General features: G+C 37.1%; 1 protein-coding gene across 2 annotated transcripts in view; it reads left to right on the top strand.

Annotated features, from left to right (window-relative positions):
* The window catches only part of COMMD1 (copper metabolism domain containing 1), a 183,906-nt gene extending 169,570 nt beyond the window's left edge, over positions 1 to 14,336 (top strand). For both annotated transcript variants that reach the window (XM_008699910.2, XM_040623438.1), the window contains exon 3: positions 14,100 to 14,336. In XM_008699910.2, the coding sequence (XP_008698132.1) occupies positions 14,100 to 14,207 (108 nt within the window). In that variant the 3' untranslated portion in view covers positions 14,208 to 14,336. The remainder of the gene's footprint in view (positions 1 to 14,099) is intronic.
* The last annotated feature ends 7,143 nt before the right edge of the window (positions 14,337 to 21,479 follow it).

Raw genomic sequence — 21,479 nt, 5'->3', positions numbered from 1 at the left:
GAGTATAAGAGAATCATATTTTTGCCAAATTTTTTGTATACTTGAAATGCCTTGTGAAAAAGGATACAGACAAAAGAAAAAATTAAATTTCTTTACTGCCTACAGCCCATTGACAAGTCCTTGAAACGGGTAGAGTGACTTTCCTCTGGGAGCTCAGCTGCCTTGATGTTGACACTTTGCTAGGGGCAAAATCTTAGCTTAACATTATCCCAACCTCCAGGATCCTGTAAGTCTTCTTTAACATCTACAAATTCCTTTGGAAACTTCCTTTATCTCTACCCCCCAAGATACATGTTAGCAATCATCCTTCAAGCATATGGTCCACTGATAGACATCTGAAAGGTCTCATGACAGGATTTCTAGGCAGTAATAAATGACCTTTTTCCTAACAATAGCTAGCCCCCTCAAGGTCCTTGAAACCTTGCCTCCAAAATTCCTTAGGGACTTATGGTATCCCTAACTCCCTTCCAACTTGAAAGCGTATAATCAGTCCATCCATCACAACCCCAGTACAGCTCTTTCTGCCCGTAGGTCCTGTCCCCGTGATTTAATAAAACCGCCTTTTTGCACTGAAGACATCTCAAGAATTCTTTCTTGACTGTTTGCTCCAAACCCCAACATTTCTACATCACCCTTACGTTTTATAAATGTGGCTAGAATGCTTCAGAAACCAGGAATCCCAGTGAAGTCATCACAGCCAGCAGTTAGGTACCATATTCTTCTATTCATGTTTCCTCTCTTGACAAAGAACTTGCCAAACCAAGTTGAGGAAATAAACATGGACTGTTATTTCATAAATGTCATACTGTCAAAATGTTTTTCTTATACTTCCAATGGGGACATACCTCACTTTTCTTCAGAATAGTTATTTGCTTAACTAATATTTTTGTCCCATTTCTTCTGACCTCTTTTTGATAGTTCATATTTCTGGTTTGTTTAGACATAATCTTGGATAGAATGGCAAATGTATTCTTTCTAATGAAAGGTTAGACTACTAAATAGAGTAAGCATTACTTTTATTAATCTTTTATGTTTGTTTATTTTTATCTATAACAGTGTATGTGCTGCCTACACCATCTTTCTGTTTTAGGTGATTATCATCAAGCCTTGATTATGTATGAGTGAGCTGTGCTATTTTGGGCATTATCAAGAGCTCTTTTCCTTCACACCACCCAGTCCTATTTACTCTTGGCTTGGCCAGAGAATAGCTATAGGCCAAATATAAAGGATGTTAAAAGTTTGAATTCATAATTTAATATACTTAAATTTTTTCAGTACTTTTTCACTCCTTTTTTAAAAAATGTGAGATATAATTGACATATTTCAGGTGTACAACATAAAATGATCATATTTATCTTTTTGCTTTCCTTAAGTGCCTATATATGTTGATGTGATTTTTTTTTCAAGATGAATAATATGGTGTCCTTGGATTAGCAAGGCAGAACTGAGAATTTGTTCTGATTATAGATGGAAAGAACCCAGGTTTAACCAGGTATTGTGTTTCTACTAACTGTGATTTGGGAGAAGTCTTAAGTGCCACACAGGGGTATCTGAGTGGCTCAGTCGGTTAAGCAGTGGACTTGATCTCAATTCAGGTCTTGATCTCAGCCCAGGTCTTGATCTAGGATCCTGAGTTCAAGCCCCACATTGGGCTCTATGCTGAGCATGGAGCCTACTTTAAAAAAAAAAAAAGTTCCATGTATTAGTCAATTGACTAAGGTAAACATTACTTCTACCTTTCCTGGTGATGGGGACAGGTAGCTATATATAAAACTGAATGCCCTTCCTCTCCCCCTACCTCCCCCTTACAGAAAGAGAGAGGGAATAAAAGGCCTTCTTGCCTCAGAATAAGAACTTAGTCTCTTTATAGTATGATTCTCTGCCCAGATCTCATGCACATATTAATTCAGCTATGCTGCCATCCCATTACACTTACAAAATGCTAGAAATCTTCCATGGCAGCTAGGATGTACTCATTGTCTATCCAGATGTTTTTACAGGCCAATTTAGATTGACTTTGGGTTATCATACTCTCAACACTCAGGTTTCCTTTGAGTCTTTGTTAAAGTTAACTGAATCATAGAATAACTTTCACATGAGGGTACTTAGTGACTATTAATAATGGTGTTTATCTTATATACGAGTGTGAGTCAGGATTGCAAAATGGTTAAGTGCTCATACTGTGAAGCCAGACAGACCTGGGTTTAAAACTGGCTCTGCCACTTACCACTTGCGTGGCCTTAATAAACCAAGATGCTCATCTTTCCTTACTTTCCTCATCTGTAAAAGGGGATAAAATTATCCTCATCAACATGAAATGATGCATGTAAAGCACTTAGCATGTAATGCGTGATGTTTTGTATATGTTCAATAAATGTTAGCCGTTGATAGTTATCATTGCCATTAATATTATTAGTGTAATTTCTGTATCCCACTGAAGTTGCTAATGTTTTCAGATTTGTTGCACTTTTCCTGCAGGTTCTCCTACTCCTGTCTTCTAGGCTTATTTCTTTTTAATTGTGGCATTTCACTTTTTAGGCATTTCATTTTTCCCAGAGTCCAGAGGTGATCCTCTCAATCTCCTCAACTTTTCTATTTCCTCTACTGCTTCCAGAATCTACTGAATAAATGGTGTCCAAGTAAGAAACTCTATTTCTTTGCCAGTTAGGACCTGACTACCTGTTCTGTCTTTTGCAAAGGACTGAACTCTAATCTCTGGTTTCTAGAACTCTGGGGAATTTTAAGAAAATGAGACCTTTCTTTCTTTTCCTCCACAAATTGGACCAGCAGTATATCAAAGCCCATAAAATCCATTGCATCATCTGATGAAGTCTTCTTGCTGGATATAGTTGAAAAGATCTGGATCAGATGGATAGATCTGTCTGTCACTTCCATAGTTCTTCCAAGTACCTTAATTCTGGCTTGCTTTCTTCCTAGTTAATAGGACTGTTCTAAGGATCACATGAGGTCATTCATGCAAAAGGGCTTTCTAAACTGTGAAGCACTGTGTTAGTGTGAGGGATGATTGTTGTATATGAACAAAGGCCCCAGCAACCTAAGTGATGTCAGAATCCAACCCTAGGTCATAAAGATGCAATCTCCTCTCTTCCTGCCACTTCAGAAGTTTGCACTAAATTATTTAAGCTAAAAAGGCTAGTGACTAACTTCATGCAGTGACTACAAATCCTTTCTTCTCTCACCCCCATATTCTCTCACAGAATGGTATGCCAGATTCTGAGTCAATCTCAGGCCTAGACTTTGGGACACAGCATGGCAGGCAAAGTACTTCATAGGATCTGGGAATGAGGATTAGCAAAGATTTCTTTTGTACCATTTTCCAATCCCCTTCCTGGCAGCTTTTATCCTGTCAGCCCCCACAGATTAAGTGACATTTCAAAATTGAGTTCAGTGAGGATGAAGCCAGAGGAGGTTTCTGCCAAACTGGGCTGGCAGACCTGAGTAATCAGCAGATAGCGTGCACGCGCGCGTGTGTGTGTGTGTGTGTGTTTCTGGAATATTAGAACTTTTTTTCTGTACAATAAGAACAAGAAGCCTAGAATTATGTGTGAGATCATCATCATTATCATCAACCACAAACACGTAATCCTTGATAAACACGACCCTCCAAGCTTTTGTGATTATTATGGACTGAATTGTGTCCCCTGCCATTTCATATTAAAGTCCCAGCTCCCAGGGCCTTAGAATGTAACTGTATTTGAAGTTTGTTGGAAACCCAACAAAATTAATCACCCTTCCCCACAACCTTGACAAAAAAAAAAAAATTTATCCAAAACTGTTTCTCCCCAAATCAGCATTTTCTGAATTTGAAAGGCCTCTTCCCCTTAGTCATTTCATCCTTTGCCCTCTTTACTAGTCTTATTTGCTTTCTCAAGAGAAGAGTGAAGAGAAGGGCTTACTTTTTAACTATGCCTATTTCTGCTTAATTGTGCTGTCATGAATGACTTAAACCACGTTGAGACAGCTGGGACATAGATAGATGGTGCTATTGGCAGAGCAAGTTGATGATCCCTCTAGTTGGAGAAAATCTGCAGTCCCAGAATGGGTTTCATTAGTTTCACTTCTGTCTTCCTCCCCTTCCAAAGAGTTTGTCATTCATTGCTACACTCTGGTCTTTTTAATGGATGTATTAAGATGTTTCCCCCATCTTAATCTGTAGATTATCAAGAACCCCTTAGAAAGCAAGTGCCATTGCATACTTTGTTTCTGCCTAATTGTATTACCTAAACCAGCAACTCTGGTTGATTTTGTTTTGTTTTGTTTTTAATCTTCTCTATTCCTTTCATGTAAATATATTTTAGTTTGTTTGTCAGAGTTGTTTTCAGATGAGTTTGCTCTGGAATGTATCTCATTAGGAACGATGAGGGGACCCCAATTTGAACTTCAAACTAATATTAGCAACACTTCCTTTCTCATGTGTTAAAAGAGTTTTGTCAATTTATTTTCTCTAAGATTTAAGTGAAGTTTCTTTCTCCTTCAGTATGATTTGCATTTTCACTTGTTTACCAGTTGTTCCTCTGGTTCTTTGTCCATTGTCACATGGGAACTAGTTCTACTTAGCCAAAAGCCAGTATGATTTCTTACAAATCAAACCAGGGTACCTAAAAATAGTTTTTTTATCCAAATATTTTTTCACTGAAAGTTTTTCAGAATACAGAAAATCTTAACAGCTAAACATTGAATCCTGCCAAAAATAAAAAAAGTTACAAAACTAACTGGAGCACAGTATTTTGAAAAAGGTAGAAATCAGCCAATGATCTCATTGTATTGAGCTTTTAGTGTTTATATAACTCAGCTTCGTTTTATTTTCTTTTGTTGTGTGTTTTTAAAATAGTCTTTGTAAATGCTTGGTGCTTATAAATCCTGGTACTTATGTAAATCAGTACAAAATCATGTATCTCTAATTAGTTCCCATTCTACTCTTAAATATACAGTAGTCGGCTTGAAAGTGTCTGAATTCAGAGTCAGATGTGGGTATTAGTGAGCAGTGGATTGAATCAAAGAGCTGGGAATTCTGGCCTTCACATAACTGGGGCTAGTCTCCAGGTTTCTTGTTTTTTCTAGTGGTAAAATGGAGATCGATGGTACTTCTACCTTTCATTATATCTGCTGACCTGTAATGGGGAGCAGAATATGTCAGGATGCTTTGAAATCTCTAAAGGAAAAAGAATAGTGATAGTCCTGGTTTAGCAGTACATAATTCAGCCAAGAAAAGAACTGCTCATTCTTGCAAGGTCAGACTATTTTCTCCTTTCAGAAACAAGTCAGGGTTGCCTGGGCCAAAATACATGTTCCTTTTGACCACATATTGGCAGGACAGGCATGTCTAGTTTTCTCCTAAATCATGGCTCTAGATTTTTTTCCGGCTAAGAAATCTTACACCAAAACAATTGCAGGGTCCTGTTCTTGACACTCTGTCTTTTTAGAAATTCAAATAACTTTCAGTAGACAGTATTCTTGGAATCTAATTGCCTTGTTGGTTCACAGGCCCTGAGCGTGCAGATAGAGATGAAAGCACACACACAGAAGGATGTGTATGTGTTTCTGTGCATGTAAATTCAATTTTGGTTCATTGAGGATTGTCTTACTAATACCCCCTTTATAAAGTTCCCTAGGTTTTCCTGGTGCCTAGCAACGTTGGTGATCAGGTGATTAGAAAGGCACAGAGAATATGGGTCAGGGCTGAGTAGTTTAAGATACCACACCTATTGATCTGTGTATCTGATATGGGTTACGGAGTAAGGAGAAAGATTTGCCTTTGGTATTTTCCTAGTTCTTTTGTGTTTTGTGCGCAACCTATACACTCCACCCTCCCCTAGTTCCTCTTAATGCTAGGCATCCTGAGTTTTAAGGCAGGCTACTTGGGTTCATTCTTCCTGGAAGAAAATAAATCTTATGATTTAAGTAATAGAAAGGTATTAATGACTTTTTGTATTACCTCTGCCTGAGATATTTATGTTCTAAAGACATTATCTGGGCTGAGAACTGTAGTCCTCGTTACTAAAGGAAGGGAAATATCTGGAAATAAGATCTTTCTGACATGAATAGACATTTTTTCAAAGAAGACATACACAAGAAAAGATACTCAATATCACTAGTCATCAGGAAAATGCCGGGGCGCCTGGGTGGCACAGTCATTAAGCGTCTGCCTTTGGCTCAGGGCGTGATCCCGGCGTTATGGGATCGAGCCCCACGTCAGGCTCCTCTGCTATGAGCCTGCTTCTTCCTCTCCCACTCCCCCTGCTTGTGTTCCCTCTCTCGCTGGCTGTCTCTGTCAGATAAATAAATAAATAAATAATCTTTAAAAAAAAAAAAAAAAAGGAAAATGCCAATCAAAACCACAGTGACCTATCACTTCACACCTGTCAGAATGGCTAAAATAAAAAAGACAAGAGGAGGAACCTGGCTGACTTAGTAGAGCATGAGACTCTTAATCCCAGGGTCATGAGTTAGGTCCCCACATTGGGCATGGAGCGTCTTTTAAAATAAAAAATAAATAAATAAATAAATAAATTGATTAAAAAGACAAGGAATAACAAGTGTTGGCAAGGATGTGGAGAAAAAGGAACCCATGTACACTGTTGGTGGGAATGTAAATTGGTGCAACCACTATGGAAAACAGTATGGAGCTTCCTGAAAAAATTAAAAATAATTTAATAATACCATATGACCCAGTATTTCCACTTCTGGATACTTACCCAAAGAAAACAAAAACACTAATTCCAAAAGATCTATGCACTCCTGTGTTCATTGCAGCATTATTTGCAATACGCCAAGATTTGGAAGCAACCTAAGTATCTGTAGATAAACGAATGGATAAAGAAGATGACCCACACCTGATATATACATATCAAATATTACTCAGCCATAAAAAAGAATGAAATCTTGCCATTTGCCATTTGTGATCATGTGGCTCAACCTAGAGAGTATTATGCTAAGTGAAATAAGTCAGAGAAGACAAATACTGTATGATTTCAATTATATGTGGAATCTGAAAAAACAAAGCAGAACCAAACTCATAAATATAGAGAACAAATGGGTGTTTGCTGGGGTGGTAGGGATAGGCAAAATAAGTGAAGGGGATTAGGAGGTACAGATTTCCAGCTATAAAATAAGTAAGTCATGGGATGTAAAATACAGCATAGGGAATATAATCAATAATATTATCATAACATTGTATGATGTTTGATGGTGAGCATTTCATAATGTATATAAATGTCAAATTATAATGTTGTACATCTGAAACTTACATAATATTGTATGCCAACCATACTTCAATTTAAAAATAAATAAATGGGGAAAAAATCTTTCTGGCTTAAATTGCACTACATGGGCATGATTTTCAAAAGTTGTCATATGAAGGTACAATTAAAGTTCCTCCCAATAGCTCTAATCTCCTTGTCTATAAAACTTTTTATGGAGCTGCTATGATTTATAAGTCAGATTAACCAGTTTAAATTTCACTTCATTTTTCCATCTTATGGAAATAGTTAAAAGATGGACCAAAACAAGGAGGAAGTGAAACTGAATCAGAGACCCAGATAATAGGTCTCTAAATGATTAAGATCTGAAATTATTTATATATATATATATATATATATATATATATTTAAGATTTATTTATTTATTTTAAAGAGAAAGAGCACAGCGGGGAAGGGCAGAGGGAGAGTCTCAAGCACACTCCATGTGGAGCCTGACACAGGGCTTGATCTCACGACCCTGAGATTACAACCTGCGCCAAAACCAACAGTCTAACACTTAACCAACTGCGCCACCCAGGCACCTCTGAAATTATTACATTTTAAAATATCACTTTATATAAAACCTGTGTATAGAGTGTTGAAGTTAGGTTGTACCTTAGATGTAACTTCAGTCAGTGGTAAATCTGCAACTTCCTATGTACTCAATGTCTCTTTTCTCCCTTGAGTTGTTAGTTAACTAATGAAAAGTTCATGTGTTCTTAATATAATAAGAATTAGTGGGAGTTGTCAGGTTGTCCTCACAAAAGTTCTTTGAAATGCCTGAATGACAACTCCAGAAAACTCAGTAATTATTGTCCAGTGATGGTTAATGCTTTTATAATACACTGGTAACACTCTGTCCTCTTCTAGGAGATTGTGGTGAATATGGGTAAGCACTTCCTCTAGAAGCTGCTCTGGATCGGAAAGCACCTGGTGTGTGCTAAGGCAGTGCTGTATTTCATTTATTAGAGTGGATTCTTTTAGTTCTTGAAGACCCTGTCTTAGTCCCACATAGCTTTTAGCATATTATGGACACCTATTGAGTTTTGGGATGAATCATTTTAATTTAGTTGCTCCATCATTTAAATTGCAGTCTTAGCCTCCCAAAGAGTCTGATTTTCATCTTTTTTCATCCCCAGTAGGATGATTTGCTTTGTGATTTTCTTTTCATTTTGAAAATTGTGTTAGCAGGCCCTTTACACAGTAGCTGTAGAACTCCTCAGCTATTGTATTCAAAATGAGGATTTCCTCAGGATAAAAATGGCCTGAGTAGGGGCCATTGTTTGTAATATGTATTGCTAACAAATTTTGGTTAAAAAAAAGATTATAGGGGCACCTGTGTTGCCCAGTTGGTTAATCGTCTGACTCTTGATTTTGGCTCAGGCCATGATCTTGGGGTCCTGGGATGGAGCTCTGTGTCAGGCTCTATGCTCAGCCCAGAGTCTGCTTGTCCCTTTCCCTCTGCTCCTTCCCCCATGCTTTCTTTCTCTCTCTCTCTCTCAAATAAATAATAAATAAAATCTTTTAAAAATTTTTAAAAGTTAAAAATTACAAGCTTTTAAAAGAGATTATAAATTACAAGTTTTCTTTTTTGAAGTATTGTTTTAAGCTGCAGCATAAGCTATCCGTTACTTTAGATATGGGGTATAAGAGTAGGTTGTAGAGATGAGCCCACGTTTCTGAAATCAAGATTCTTGATGCTAATTTTTAATGAAATCTGATCTTCCATGGTGGTTGTTGCTGCTGTTGTTGGCTCTTGTTGTTCTTAATACCAAAGTGCTGCTATATAGAATTTCAATACAGTGATAGTAGAAAAAAATCAGACATTGGTTTTGGATAATAACGACTTGGAGTGCAGCCCCACTATCAATTTAGGCATGATGAAAATCCTTGCTCTGCTAATCTTTGGGGTTTGTGTTTGGTGATATGTACTTCGGCAGTCTGAAGAGACTCATCTTTATATTTATGCTGAAAACAGTGATTGAGGCCAGAAAGTAAAGTAGGAAATGAAGAAGCAATACCCGCAGATAGAAAATATTGGAAATATCAGAGGAGAGGGAATTGGGGTTTGGGGAATAAATACACTGACCTCTTTCCTCTTGCTAGAACCCAGCTGTAAGAATAAGGGAGTGACACAGCCTTAGAGAGCAGCCCCATAAGATATGGAACAAAGCAGAGAAGGGTGGAAAATGGATAAGAAAGGACAAGTGGAGAATAGTCACAGTTTTTAGGGAACTATAAAATTTTAATTTTGGATAAATGGTTCCTTAAGAAGGAAGGTGGAAGATTTGCTACAAAAAAGCTCTATCAAGGTATCCTAAAAGAATTGGGAGAATTATCAATATAATTCTGAAAAAGCCACATGAAGTATTGGTATCTTTATTATGGATATCTATATTATCAATTATTATAATTGCTCTTTAAGAAGCTATTGCCAATTTTGACCTTTGCTGCATGTTTTCTTTCTCTGTCAAGTTGTTAAACATGGAAGACACAGAGTGACAGAGCTGCAGATCAGAGGTTAATTTAAGTTTATGAAAGGACAGCCTAAATAGAGGGATAGGCTTCATGGCTAACGTTTAGGCTTAGCCAAGATTCCCCTTGTGTTAATAAATGTAACCAAAAGAAAAATTGGGGAAAGCCATATGGTATCTGGCTAGTTGTATGTGGCCTTCTTGAATCAGTCTTGGTTAGGAGATCCTAGGTCACCTTTTCTCACTCTCACCCTCTGTCCCCTAACTTTAGTACTTTTTAAAGAAAGCACAACATGTAGAACTTGCCAAAACTGTGTTATAATGCTAAATGTGACCAGTCAATTGGGGAATAAAGCTTTGTGGCAATTTTGCATGGGAAATAATAATAATATAGAAAATTAGATATAGGACTTCTATTTTGTTTTTTAATTTTTGTTATTTTTTAAGTTTTTAAAAAATTTTCATTGATTAGTTTATTTTAGGTAGGCTCTACACTCAACGTGGGGCTTGAACTCACAACTCTGAGATTAAGAGTCACATGCTGTACTGACTGTGCCAGCCAGGCACCCCTCTATTTTGTTTTATGATGAACTTATTCTAAATGGTTCCACTTAAGTATTTAATAAGTCATCGTTCTTTTTATTTTTTATTTTAGCATTTTGTGACTGTAGTATTGTTTTGCCAAAGAATTTCTTGGTATGGTTATGGGCCTAGATATCAAAATCATTTAAGTAGACATTATACACAAAGAAGTTTTAGCGTGTAGATGGAGAAAACCAAACACTTTCTTAATGGCAGCCTTCAATTATTATGTAAACTAATAATTAGTTATATTCACTGACCCTGCTAGGGAATGAGTTTAAGCTAAAGCACTAAAGATCTAGGCTCAGCGAGTAAGAGTTTCCTGAAGAATATTAGAGTGGTTACCTGGGAAAGGAATTTCTTAGTAACCTGTGAGGTATCTTTCTCCAAAGTCATTAAAGGTAGCTTGGGTTTTTCTGTTGGTTTGGAGATGGTGTCCTCTTAGATCTCTTAGGATTTTATAACTTTTTAGCTTTTGCACTTGGAGAGAATTTTTTAATGTTTTGCCTTTGCTTTCTTTTCTAATTTGGAATATTTAAACCCTGAGTTTAATACAGTGCTGTACTCCCCCATGATCAGAGACTACATATTCTTAATAATGATGTGGTTACTTATTCACCTGCTAACTGATTTGATTCCACCACATGCTGTATCTACACTCTATTAAAAAGCAGCAGGTTCAGGGCACCTGGGTGGCTCAGTTAAGTATCTCCCTCTGTCTCAGGTCATGATTCCAGGCTCCTGAGATCGAGCCCCGCATTGGGCTCTCTGCCAGTGGGAAGCCTGCTTCTCCCTCTCCCTCCCTCTGCCTGCCACTCACCCTGGTTGTGTGTGCTCGCTCTCTCTCTCTCTTTCTCTGTCAAATAAATAAATAAATAAATAAATTTTTTTTAAAAAAGCAGGTTCTAACTCTTGACTCAGATACTTAAATCCAGGAGTTTAGTCTTATCATATCTTGTTCTTATAACCCATTAGGTCCAGACCTGGGTGGATGATTTTGGGGGGAAAAAAAATCAAATGTTTCAGGAGTGCCTGGCTGGCTCAGTTGGAAGAGCATGTGACTCTTGATCTTGGGGTCATGAGTTCAAGCCCCCTGTTGGGTGTAGAAATTACTTTAAAAAAAAAAACTTAAAAAAAAATCAGATGTTTCAAATTGTTGTTATACTTTGTCTCTGGCTTGATAAGCATCATCTGCATTCCTACAGCTATCTTTAAGTGCATTAGATGCATTTTCTTTAGTGTACCCCAGCCAAATGCAAAAATCTGAACAAAGCCCCTTGTGTTAAGCCCCAGTTTGAAGGCTCTTGAATACCTGATAAAATATTTTGATAGCATAATTAGGTAAAGCTCGGCCTTTTAATAGTTTCAAATAAACTTTCTTCAAGAGTCATAAATGGTTACATGTGTCTTTCTAACACTGTTAATGTGCATTGTTTCAAGGGGGGAAAGGTGGAGGTTGGGAGTGGATAGAAAATTTAACTTTGGACTCTGTTTTTCTAGCCTGCTTGTCTCTCTGGTAGTTGATTTCCCTTAAAAATAAACAGCTTCAGGGGCACCTGGGTGGCACAGTTAAGCATCCAACTCTTGGTTTCAACTCAGGTCATGAAGTTAGGGTCATAAGATTGAGCCCCATGTCAGGCTCTGGGTTCAGTACAGAGTCTGCTTAAGACTCTCTCTCTCTCTCTCCCTCTGCCTCCCACCCCTGCACTCTCTTTCTCTCTCTCTCTCAAATAAATAAATATTTAAAAATAAATAAATAAACAGCTTCGCTGATACTTAGAGGTCTGAGCAAAGATCTGAGTACTAACAAAGATCTGTAACAAAGTAATGACCCCTAGTCAGAAAAGATTCTGGCTTTTATTAATAAACTCTGCTCAGGTATTCTAATCTTTGTGATCAAAGTCCTTGATAATCTTTCCCATATAAATGGAAAACCAGGTGATTTGTTATTGTTACTGACTTTCACTGAGGTAAAACATGGGTCACATTATCTTCTGCCAATTTCCCGAATATATATGTTAGACTGGTAATTATCACTCTCTAGACCATTGTTTCAAAGGCCAAATGTTCAAAAATGTTTTAAAGTCAAGCTAAAGATCTCAATAAAACTGAATGAAGAATAAGAGGCTTTCAAATCTGAGACGTGTTCTTAATTTAGGTAACTGAATTATCTAATTTGCCATAAATTTGCTCTTCTTTCTTCAAAGTGGGTGATCCCTCCTGCAGTTCCTCAACACAAGGAGTATCTTTCTTTTCTTTAAATTGGTTTTTACTTTCAACTAAGTGAATACCTGGTAGGTTCGTTCATTTCTTTTTTCTTTTCTTTTCTTTTCTTTTCTTTTCTCTTCTCTTCTCTTCTCTTCTCTTCTCTTCTCTTCTCTCTTTTCTCTTCTCTTTTCATTCATTCATTCATTCATTCATTCACTTGGCAGTTTCTAAGTTATACCTCTCTCCTATCCAAACATGTTTGAGGAAAAGTTTCCCTATATTCAGGGAAAGCCTTTTCTCTCTTTGGCAGGTTTTCATCTGAGAGGCCCTTCCTTTCCCTCTGCACTTGTTTCTCCTGGGATATGTTCAATGCCATCAGTAAACACTCAGCACAGCAACTTAGCAACAGCAAAGGAGATTTCCAGAATCTCCTGAAAGTTCTTCTAGCTGATGACAGAATAACTTGGTCCCACTGAAAAGGCTTACTGGTCTTCCTTTTACCTGCCACTTTGGGGGTAGGGATGGGAAATACCATGTCTTTAGAGAAGAAAAGGTAGGGAAAAGAGCATTGAGTCTGGTGGTGGCTCTGCCATCAACAGAGGGACAATAGGCATGGCATTTACCATGCCTGGGGCCTCAATTTCATTATCTAAAAAAACAAGGTAGTTGAAGTATATGATCTCTGAGAATTCATACTGCTTTAAAATACATGATTATTGTTCTTAAGAATCTTGAATATAGTCACTCTTGGTTACATATAGTTTTTCTTGTCACTTGAGACAATGTAGACCAAGGATTTGTTCACTGTACATGAAATTTCTGTCACTACACTTCAAAGGCCTTTTTCTTTGATATCTACCTAATCTAGGGTTGATTGACTGATCCTAACAGTGTTTGAAGGGAATGTGCTTGATGGAAATCTTGGAGAGTTGGCTTGCAGCAAGTGGAAAGGCCTCAGAAATGTTTAAGGCTATTTCAAGACCTGGTTATCCTTCAGTTATCTGGTTGATGTTTCCCAAGCAACTTGGTCACAACTTGTTAGAATTTCTAGTATAACCACTAAATCCAAGGTAGCTCAATTACCAGGTTAACACAGACCCAATCCAAATCCTCCTTCCATTGTTATGATGCTATGGAGACAGTATGGACTTTGGAGTCAGCCAGAGCTGGGAGTTCACAGTCTGAGTGTGCCTTTTTCTGATTTTGTGATACAGGTTAACCTCTCTGTGCCTCAGCGTCATCATCTATATAACAGCAATACTTAAGTACTTCCCTTAAAAATTGTTGTGGGATCAAATGTGATGACAGACAAAAGAGCTTCTCACATGCCTCATCATGAGGACACCTGACATTTGTATACCTCTTTACCATTTATGAAACATCTCATCAAAATAGTTTTATTTAGGAAACTAAATGTGTAGATTTTCTTTGCTGGCTAATATATCATTTAGGTATTGGGCCGTGAGTCAGACTTGCTAGGTAGGGGCCCCTAGATCTTTGGAATTGGGTCAGGCCAGGTCCAGAGCCTTGGCTATCTTGAGGGTCTCTCATAAGAACATCCTTTTATGTTTTCCAGGAATCTGAATTTCTGTGTTTGGAATTTGATGAAGTCAAGGTCAATCAACTCCTAAAGAAGCTTTCAGAGGTAGAAGAAAGTATCAGCACCCTGATGCAGCCAGCCTAGCTGAAGATGGAGATGTTGAAGCAAAGGTGTTCATGATCCCTCCCCAGTGACCTGGGTTTTTTGGTTGTTGTTTTGTTATTTTTTTAAAAATCTTAACTCCCCCATTAGTATTAAATCCTCAAATCCAAATCCTGCCCGTCTCTGCTTGCTGGGATTTCTTTCCTTTTCATTCAGTCTTGCAGTTTTACTACTTGCAGAGGTTTCTGATACTTCAGCATGCAGAGGTGCTCGTAAAAGCATTTTATTTTATTTTATTTTTTTAAGATTTTATTTTTAAGTAATCTCTACACCCAGTGTGGGGCTCAAACTCACAACCTGAGATCAAGAGTCACAGGCTCCACCAACTGAGCCAGCCTGGAGCCCCATCATAAAGGCATTTTAAAAAGAAGGCTTCTAGGACTGTATCCCTAGAGGCTTGAATTCAGTAGGACCAGGTGGAGTCAACTTTAGAAACCCTTGCTATGGTAGTTTATTCCTGGAGTAGGATTTTAGGAATTTATACATGATTAATCTTGGAAAAATTAGAAAAGGGGGAAGAAAACATTTTATTCATACAAATACAAGGTGACCAAAAGCCATGCGTCTTGAGCTGAGGCTTAGAGGAGCCAAAATTTGGGGTCATCAAATAAAACCTTGTCAAGAAAAACTAATGTCGGGGCACCTGACTGGCTCTGTTGGTAGAACATGCAATGCTTGATCTTGGGGTTGTGGGTGTAGAGATCACTTAAAAAAACAAATAAAAATTCAAAAAATTAAAAGAAAGAAAACTAGTGTAAAAACTAGTCCTCATAGAGAAGTTATACCAAACACCAAGAATATTCTAAAAGGAGGAAGCTGTCAGCCAGTATATTGAAGCCATGGCCCTTGTTTAACAGGTTTTATCATCTGATACTGATAACATTTAGAAACCCCAGGTGCCTTTGAGATGTAATGTGTTCAAAAAACGTAGTTCCGTTGGTCAGTGGTTACACCATATGAGTTTATTCTAGGGCAGGAATAAGTTCTCTTCTGTTAAACATTTCCTCCTAAATCAGTTTGCAGACATTTTAGGAACTCTTCCAACACCCAAGCTGAAAATATTGGCTTCCTCTCTGATTAAAACCATCCCAGCAGTTAGCAAACAGTGACCAGAAGGTCTTAAATGTAGCTCCTGTGGACGCTTTAGAAAACATCTTGAAACAGTATGGTAAATAGATTCAGAGAAGGTGAGTGGTTTGGCCAAAGAACTATTAAAACTTGCTTTCTGTTTCCAGGGCTACTGTCATGTGATCCAGGAGAATTTTTAGATAATGTCTTCTGCTATAAAATGAGGAAAAGAGTATCCTGTCATATAATGGGATTCCAGATATCGTTGGAAAGGAAGAACTGTAGCTACCACATTAGTATTGACTCACATATACAGTGAAAGTCTGTAAAAGCCTAAAAGAACAGTCCATGGGCTCACAGGGAGAGGAAATCATTGTTGTGGTTTAAAGCTCTGTTGAGGTCATCCTATAAAATTAATAGCCACAAAAGTGGATATGGGCTTTTTATTATACCCCCAAACCCTAGATTATTGGAAAATCTGTTAATGTATACTGAGTTTTTCATAATAATAAAAGTAGTGGGAGGAAAAGAAATTGGTTGCTGAAGGTGGTCCCACATTTAACACTAAACACTTTGGAATACAAGTGGTTTTAGACAGGGTGTTTTAGTGTGTGTGTTATATTTAGTGGGATTTTTTAAATATCTGATTACCAAAGGAATATATGTTTATTATAGTCTGTTGTGAGAATACAGACCACACTGAGGATAGTCAAATGACCTATCGACCTAACCTAACAGAGATAACAGAAAGAAGGCTGGAACTAGGTGAAGAGCTACCTTTCCTCGAATAAATTCCTACAAGTAGAACACATGGTTTTTAAGACTTTGGTAAATATTTACCAAATTGTTGTCCAGAAACATTATATCAGTTTGTATTACCTCTAAGAAAGTATGAAAATAAATCACTCCCTTTCTTGCCTAATTGGGTATTATCTGGTTTTGTTTTGGTTTGGGTTTGTTGTTTTTTTTTTAATTTGGGGGGACTAACTTGTTTTTGTAAATTTTTGCAAGGGACACTTAACGTAAACCGGGAATTCTCCCTGGGAATAGTGCAAGCATGGAGAAAGGACCAGGGAAGGAGGAAACTGGCATAAGGGTCCCAGCAGATGCCATTAGATTTCCTATCTCGGTAATCCTAGGTTAAAATCATTTTATTTTGAGTTCAAGAGATGTGGGACAAAATTAAAATAGGCTTTATCCTGAATTAGGCCTTGTAGAAATTGTCCCTACTTGAGCAATAAGCACTCTAACTTCAGTCTGTTTAGAAACAGTCCAGGCAAGCTAAAATTTGCTTTTAGAATAGAGTCAGAAAGAAACTTCAGCCTTCAGTAGTTTCATGTTGATAGGAGCAAAGGATTTGGCTTTAATCTCAGGCCTGGCTTTTCTTAGAAGCTTTGGTTTCTATTGGCTTCATCAGAGAAGGCTTAAATTTTACCATTATAGCCTCCCCTTTCCTTTACTTAACCTCTTTTCTTCGGGGTTATTTTTTTTTTTTTTGTCCCCTTTATTTATTTAACTCATCCTGTCCACCCACCTCCCCTCCAGCAACCACCAATTTGTCCTCTATATTCAAGAGTCTGTTTGTCTTTTTTCCTTGTTCATTTATTTTGTTTCTTAAATTCCACATATGAGTGAAATCATATGATACTTGTCTTTCTCTGACTTATTTCACTTAGTGTTATACTGTTTAGATCCATCCATGTTGCTGCAAATGTCAAGATTTCATTCTCTTTTATGGCTAAATAATATTCCTCTGTGTGTGTGTGTGTGTGTGTGTGTGTGTGTGTGTGTGTGTGTTTATGTGTGTGTAACACATCTTCTTTATCCATTCATCTGTGGATGGACACTTGGGTTTCTTCCATATCTTGACTGTTGTAAATGCTGCAGTAAACAAAGAGGTGCATTTATCTTTTTGAATTAGTATTTTCTTTTTCTTTGGATAAATATCCAGTAGTGAGATTACTAGATCGTATGGTAATTCTATTTTTAATTTTTTGAGGAACCTCCATACTGTTTTCCATAGTGGCTGCACCAATTGGTATTCTCACCAAAAGTACACAAGGTTTCCCTTTTTTCCAAATTCTTGCCAACATTTGTTATTTCTTGTCTTTTTGATTTTAGCACTTTGACAAGTGTGAGGTGATATCTCATTGTGGTTTTGATTTGCACTTCCCTGATGTATAATGATGCTGAGCATCTTTTCATGTATCTGGCCATTTGTATGTCTTTTTTTGGAAAAAAAAATGTCAATTCAGGTTTTCTGCCCATTTTAATTGGATTATTTGGGGGTTTTTGTCTTCTTTAGTGATGATTCAAAAAGAACTATAGCACTTAAAAATTTCATTTAACTTAGTCTCTCCCAAATGCAAGAAGGTGGTGAAAAGCAAAGGATGACATTGAGTATCTGAAATCTTTAATAACTGACATGGTGTCAAGCTAGTAGTTACTGAAATTCTTTTTTTAGACCTGAGTGAAAATTTGGAAAACAGAATATGAATAGAAATTCAAGGAAATTAAATGTTAAACTGATGTTAGAAAATAATGTTTTCTGAAGTACACAATAAATATTTAAACCAGTGAAGGGACAAGGATAAGAAGGAAGCCTTCTAGAGTCAGCTCAAAAATTGTTAGACATTTTCCTAAAAGAACAGGATGCTGGCAGGATGGGTCTTAGTAGGACAACTGCCACCTTTAATTCTAGCTGTCCCAACTTTCCAGCCAATTTTTTCAATATTTTAGAGGGTGATTTAGCTAGCAGAAGGGAAAAGCCAAACAGAACATAAGTAGTTTGCACTTACCTCTAGTTGTAAAGTATACAGTTTTTTACTGCAAAATTTGAGAAATAGCAATTTTTTTATCTAAGTTCAGTCAGTTCTCAGTTCTCCCCTACCTGGGGATGGCCATGATTGTCATAGCATCATGACTGAATACAACATGGAAGTGACCTTTGTTATAAAGGAAACTGCCTAGGCCTGCCTCTCAGATAAATGGTGCAAACTGACATATCTTGGAAGTTCAGTACATATATTATCAGAATAAAATACTAAACCTATATCTGAGCACATAGCAAAATATGAGTATTTATACCATATACTCATCAAAGACTATAATTAGGCTTTTTGTTTCTCTTTTACCTACCTACTCTTGGCTAGTTGTCTTTTCTTTTCTTTTTTTAAATAGGCTCCATGCCCAATGTGGGGTTTGAACTCACAACCCTGAGATCAAGAGTTGCATGCTCTACCACCTGAACCAGCCAGGTGCCCCTTGGCTAGATTTCTGTTTCAAATTCTGTTTATTCACAGGAGGCAGATGGGGGAGAAATGGAAAGTGGGGAAGTATGGATTGCACAAGTGCAATAAGAGATTAAACTGTTAGTTTAAAAGAAATTTAGGCTGAAAAATGAAAATAGTTAAAATCCTTAAGACTGTTACTATACTGTTGTTACGTTAAAGAAATAAAAATAAATTGGGGGATTTTATGATTCATAAATAATGGTTGATTTTAGAATCATGGCTAAGATTTGGCACTGATCTCAAAATGACTGGGAGGCTTTTGGTAGAAGCCATTTTGCCATCTTTAAAAAGGGGGGAAACATCTGGACAGATGGGCAGAGGATTCGCACAAGGCCATGGTCAGGAAAAGACCTCAGGGCTTTTCTTTCCAGGGCAGTATCTTCCATTTCCATATTCTATCTGCGAAACCCTCCAAAAGAATATGTGCTTGAAAAAAATACCTCTGTCCCTGCTCATTGTGTTTAGATAATGACAGTTCCTACAGTGATGGCTTTTGTATGCAGATATGAACTAGGGGATGTGAGGCCCTATGTCATTTGCAACCTGCATCCATGTTAGACCTGTCTGTGTGCTGAGGCTGCTGATGCTCTTTGTAGAACCTAATGATGTTTCTGATAACCTTGTCCTCACTGTCCACTCAATACCACTCATTTTTGATGCAAAGTGCAAGATGAGTCTATTGCCATGTGGGGCTTCCTGGCTGTCCTCAGTACCCAGGTAGGCAGCAGATTGTCTTTATCCTCCCTGGACAACCATGACCCAAGCTTGCTAAATATAACATAACTCTTGGCCAATACGTCATTGTAACAATGTCTTCAGTGAATTTTGTAGCAGCTACTTCCTCATTATTATGGTTTTTCTCAATATAGTCTACCCATGGTGCCATAGAACAGAGATTTAAAAATTTTTTTTTAACATTTTCATTTTAAAAGTAATTCATGCTCATTAGGGGCACCTGGGTGGCTCAGTCAGTTAAGCATCTGACTCTTGATTTTGGCTCAGGGCATGATCTCAGGGTCACAAGATCGAGCCCTGTGTCAGGTTCTGCACTGGGCATGGAGTGTGCTTAGGATTCTCTCTCTCCCTGTCCCTCTGCCCCTTCCTTGCTCTCTAAAAAAAATATGTAGTACATGCTCATTAAAAATTATTCATAATTTTTTATTTTTATTTTTTCATAACTTTTAAATCAGTACAAAACTGGAGCAAAACGTGATTCTCCCTTTCTTTCTGCTTTAAAAAAAAAAAAACACCTCTCTTCTGGGGTGCCTGGCTGGCTCAGTCAATAGAGCATGAAACTCTTGGCCTCAGGGTTGTTAAGTTTGAGCCCCACATTGGGTGTAGAGATTACTTAAAAATGAAAGATCTTTTAAAAAATAAAAATAAAAATAAATCTCTATCCCTAGAAGTAGTTGTTATAACAGTTTGTTGTGTTTCCTTCCAGATACTTTCTATGCACCTAAAAATATATTACCAGTTACACTTTCAAAGCATCATTTTAGAAGGCATCAGTCACAGCTGAAAGATACAACAAAAACAAAAAATACACTACAGGGAATAAGCAGAGATTAGATGATACAGAAGAATGGATCAGTCATCTGGAAGATAGGGTAATGGAAATCTCCCAAGCTGAACAGCAAAAAGAACCAAGAATTTTTAAAAATGAGGATAAGTTTAAGGGACTTCTGGAACAACATCAAGCATACTAACATTTGAATCATAGGGATCTCAGAGGGAAAAGAGAAGCAGGCAGAAAACTTACTTGGAGAAATAATAGCTGAAAACTCTTCTGACCTGGGGAAGGAAACAGATATCCAGGTTCAAGACGCAAAGAGAGTTCCAAACAAGATCAACCCAAAGAGATACACACCAAAATATATCATAATTAAAATTCAAAAATAAAGGAATAACAGAAAAGCGATTAGTTACATATAACAGAATCTTACCTTAAAAGCAATAACAGAAAAACAAATAGATACATATAGTGAATTGTCCATAAGACTGTAAGCTGATTTTTCAGTAGGAACTTTGTAGCTAGGAGGGAATGGCACAGTATATTCAAAGTACTGAAAGGAAAAAACTTACAACCAAGAATACTCTACCTGGCAAGGTTATCATCATTGAAGGGGAGATACAGAATTTCCCAGACAAGCAAAAGCTAAAAGAGTTTGTTACCACTAAACTGGCCTTACAAGAAATACTAAAGGGATTTCTTTAAGCAGAAAAGAAAAGGCTATAAATAGAAATAAGAAAATATATTTTTTAAAAAATCTCACTGTAAAGGCAAACATGTAGTAGAGGTAGTGGATCAACCATTTATAAAGCTAGTATGAAAGTTAAAAGACAAAAGTAGTGAAACCAACTATGTCTACAGTAATTAATTAAGGGATACACAAAATGAAAAGACGTAAAGTATGATGTCAAAAACATAAAATGGAGCTAAAATGTAGTGCTTTTAGAATGCATATGAATATAGGTGACCACCAACTTAAAATAGACTGCTATATATAAGGTTAAGGTTGTTTTTTTTGTGAACTTCATGATAACTGCAAGCCAAAAACCTATAATAGATACACAAATAATAAAAAGAAAAGAATCCAAACATAACACTAAAGATAGTTATTAAATCACAAGGGAAGCATGCAAGAGAAGATGAACAGAAAAGAACTATAAAAACAACTAGAAAACAATTAACAAAATGACAATAAATACATACCTCTCAATAATTACTTTGAATGGAAATGGATTAAATGCTTAAATTGAAAGACAAAGGGTGGCTGAATGGATAAAATACAAGACCCATCTATAGGAGACTCACTTCAGATCTAAAGACACACAAAGGGTGAAAATGAAGGGGTAGAAAAAGATATTCCATGCAAATGGAAATGAAAGTTGG

Source organism: Ursus maritimus, unplaced genomic scaffold, assembly GCF_017311325.1.
Source record: "Ursus maritimus isolate PB19 unplaced genomic scaffold, ASM1731132v1 scaffold_6, whole genome shotgun sequence".
NCBI classification, from domain to species: domain Eukaryota; kingdom Metazoa; phylum Chordata; class Mammalia; order Carnivora; family Ursidae; genus Ursus; species Ursus maritimus.
The sequence above is the reverse complement of the archived record's forward strand: the minus strand, read 5'-3'. Positions and strand labels throughout refer to the sequence as shown.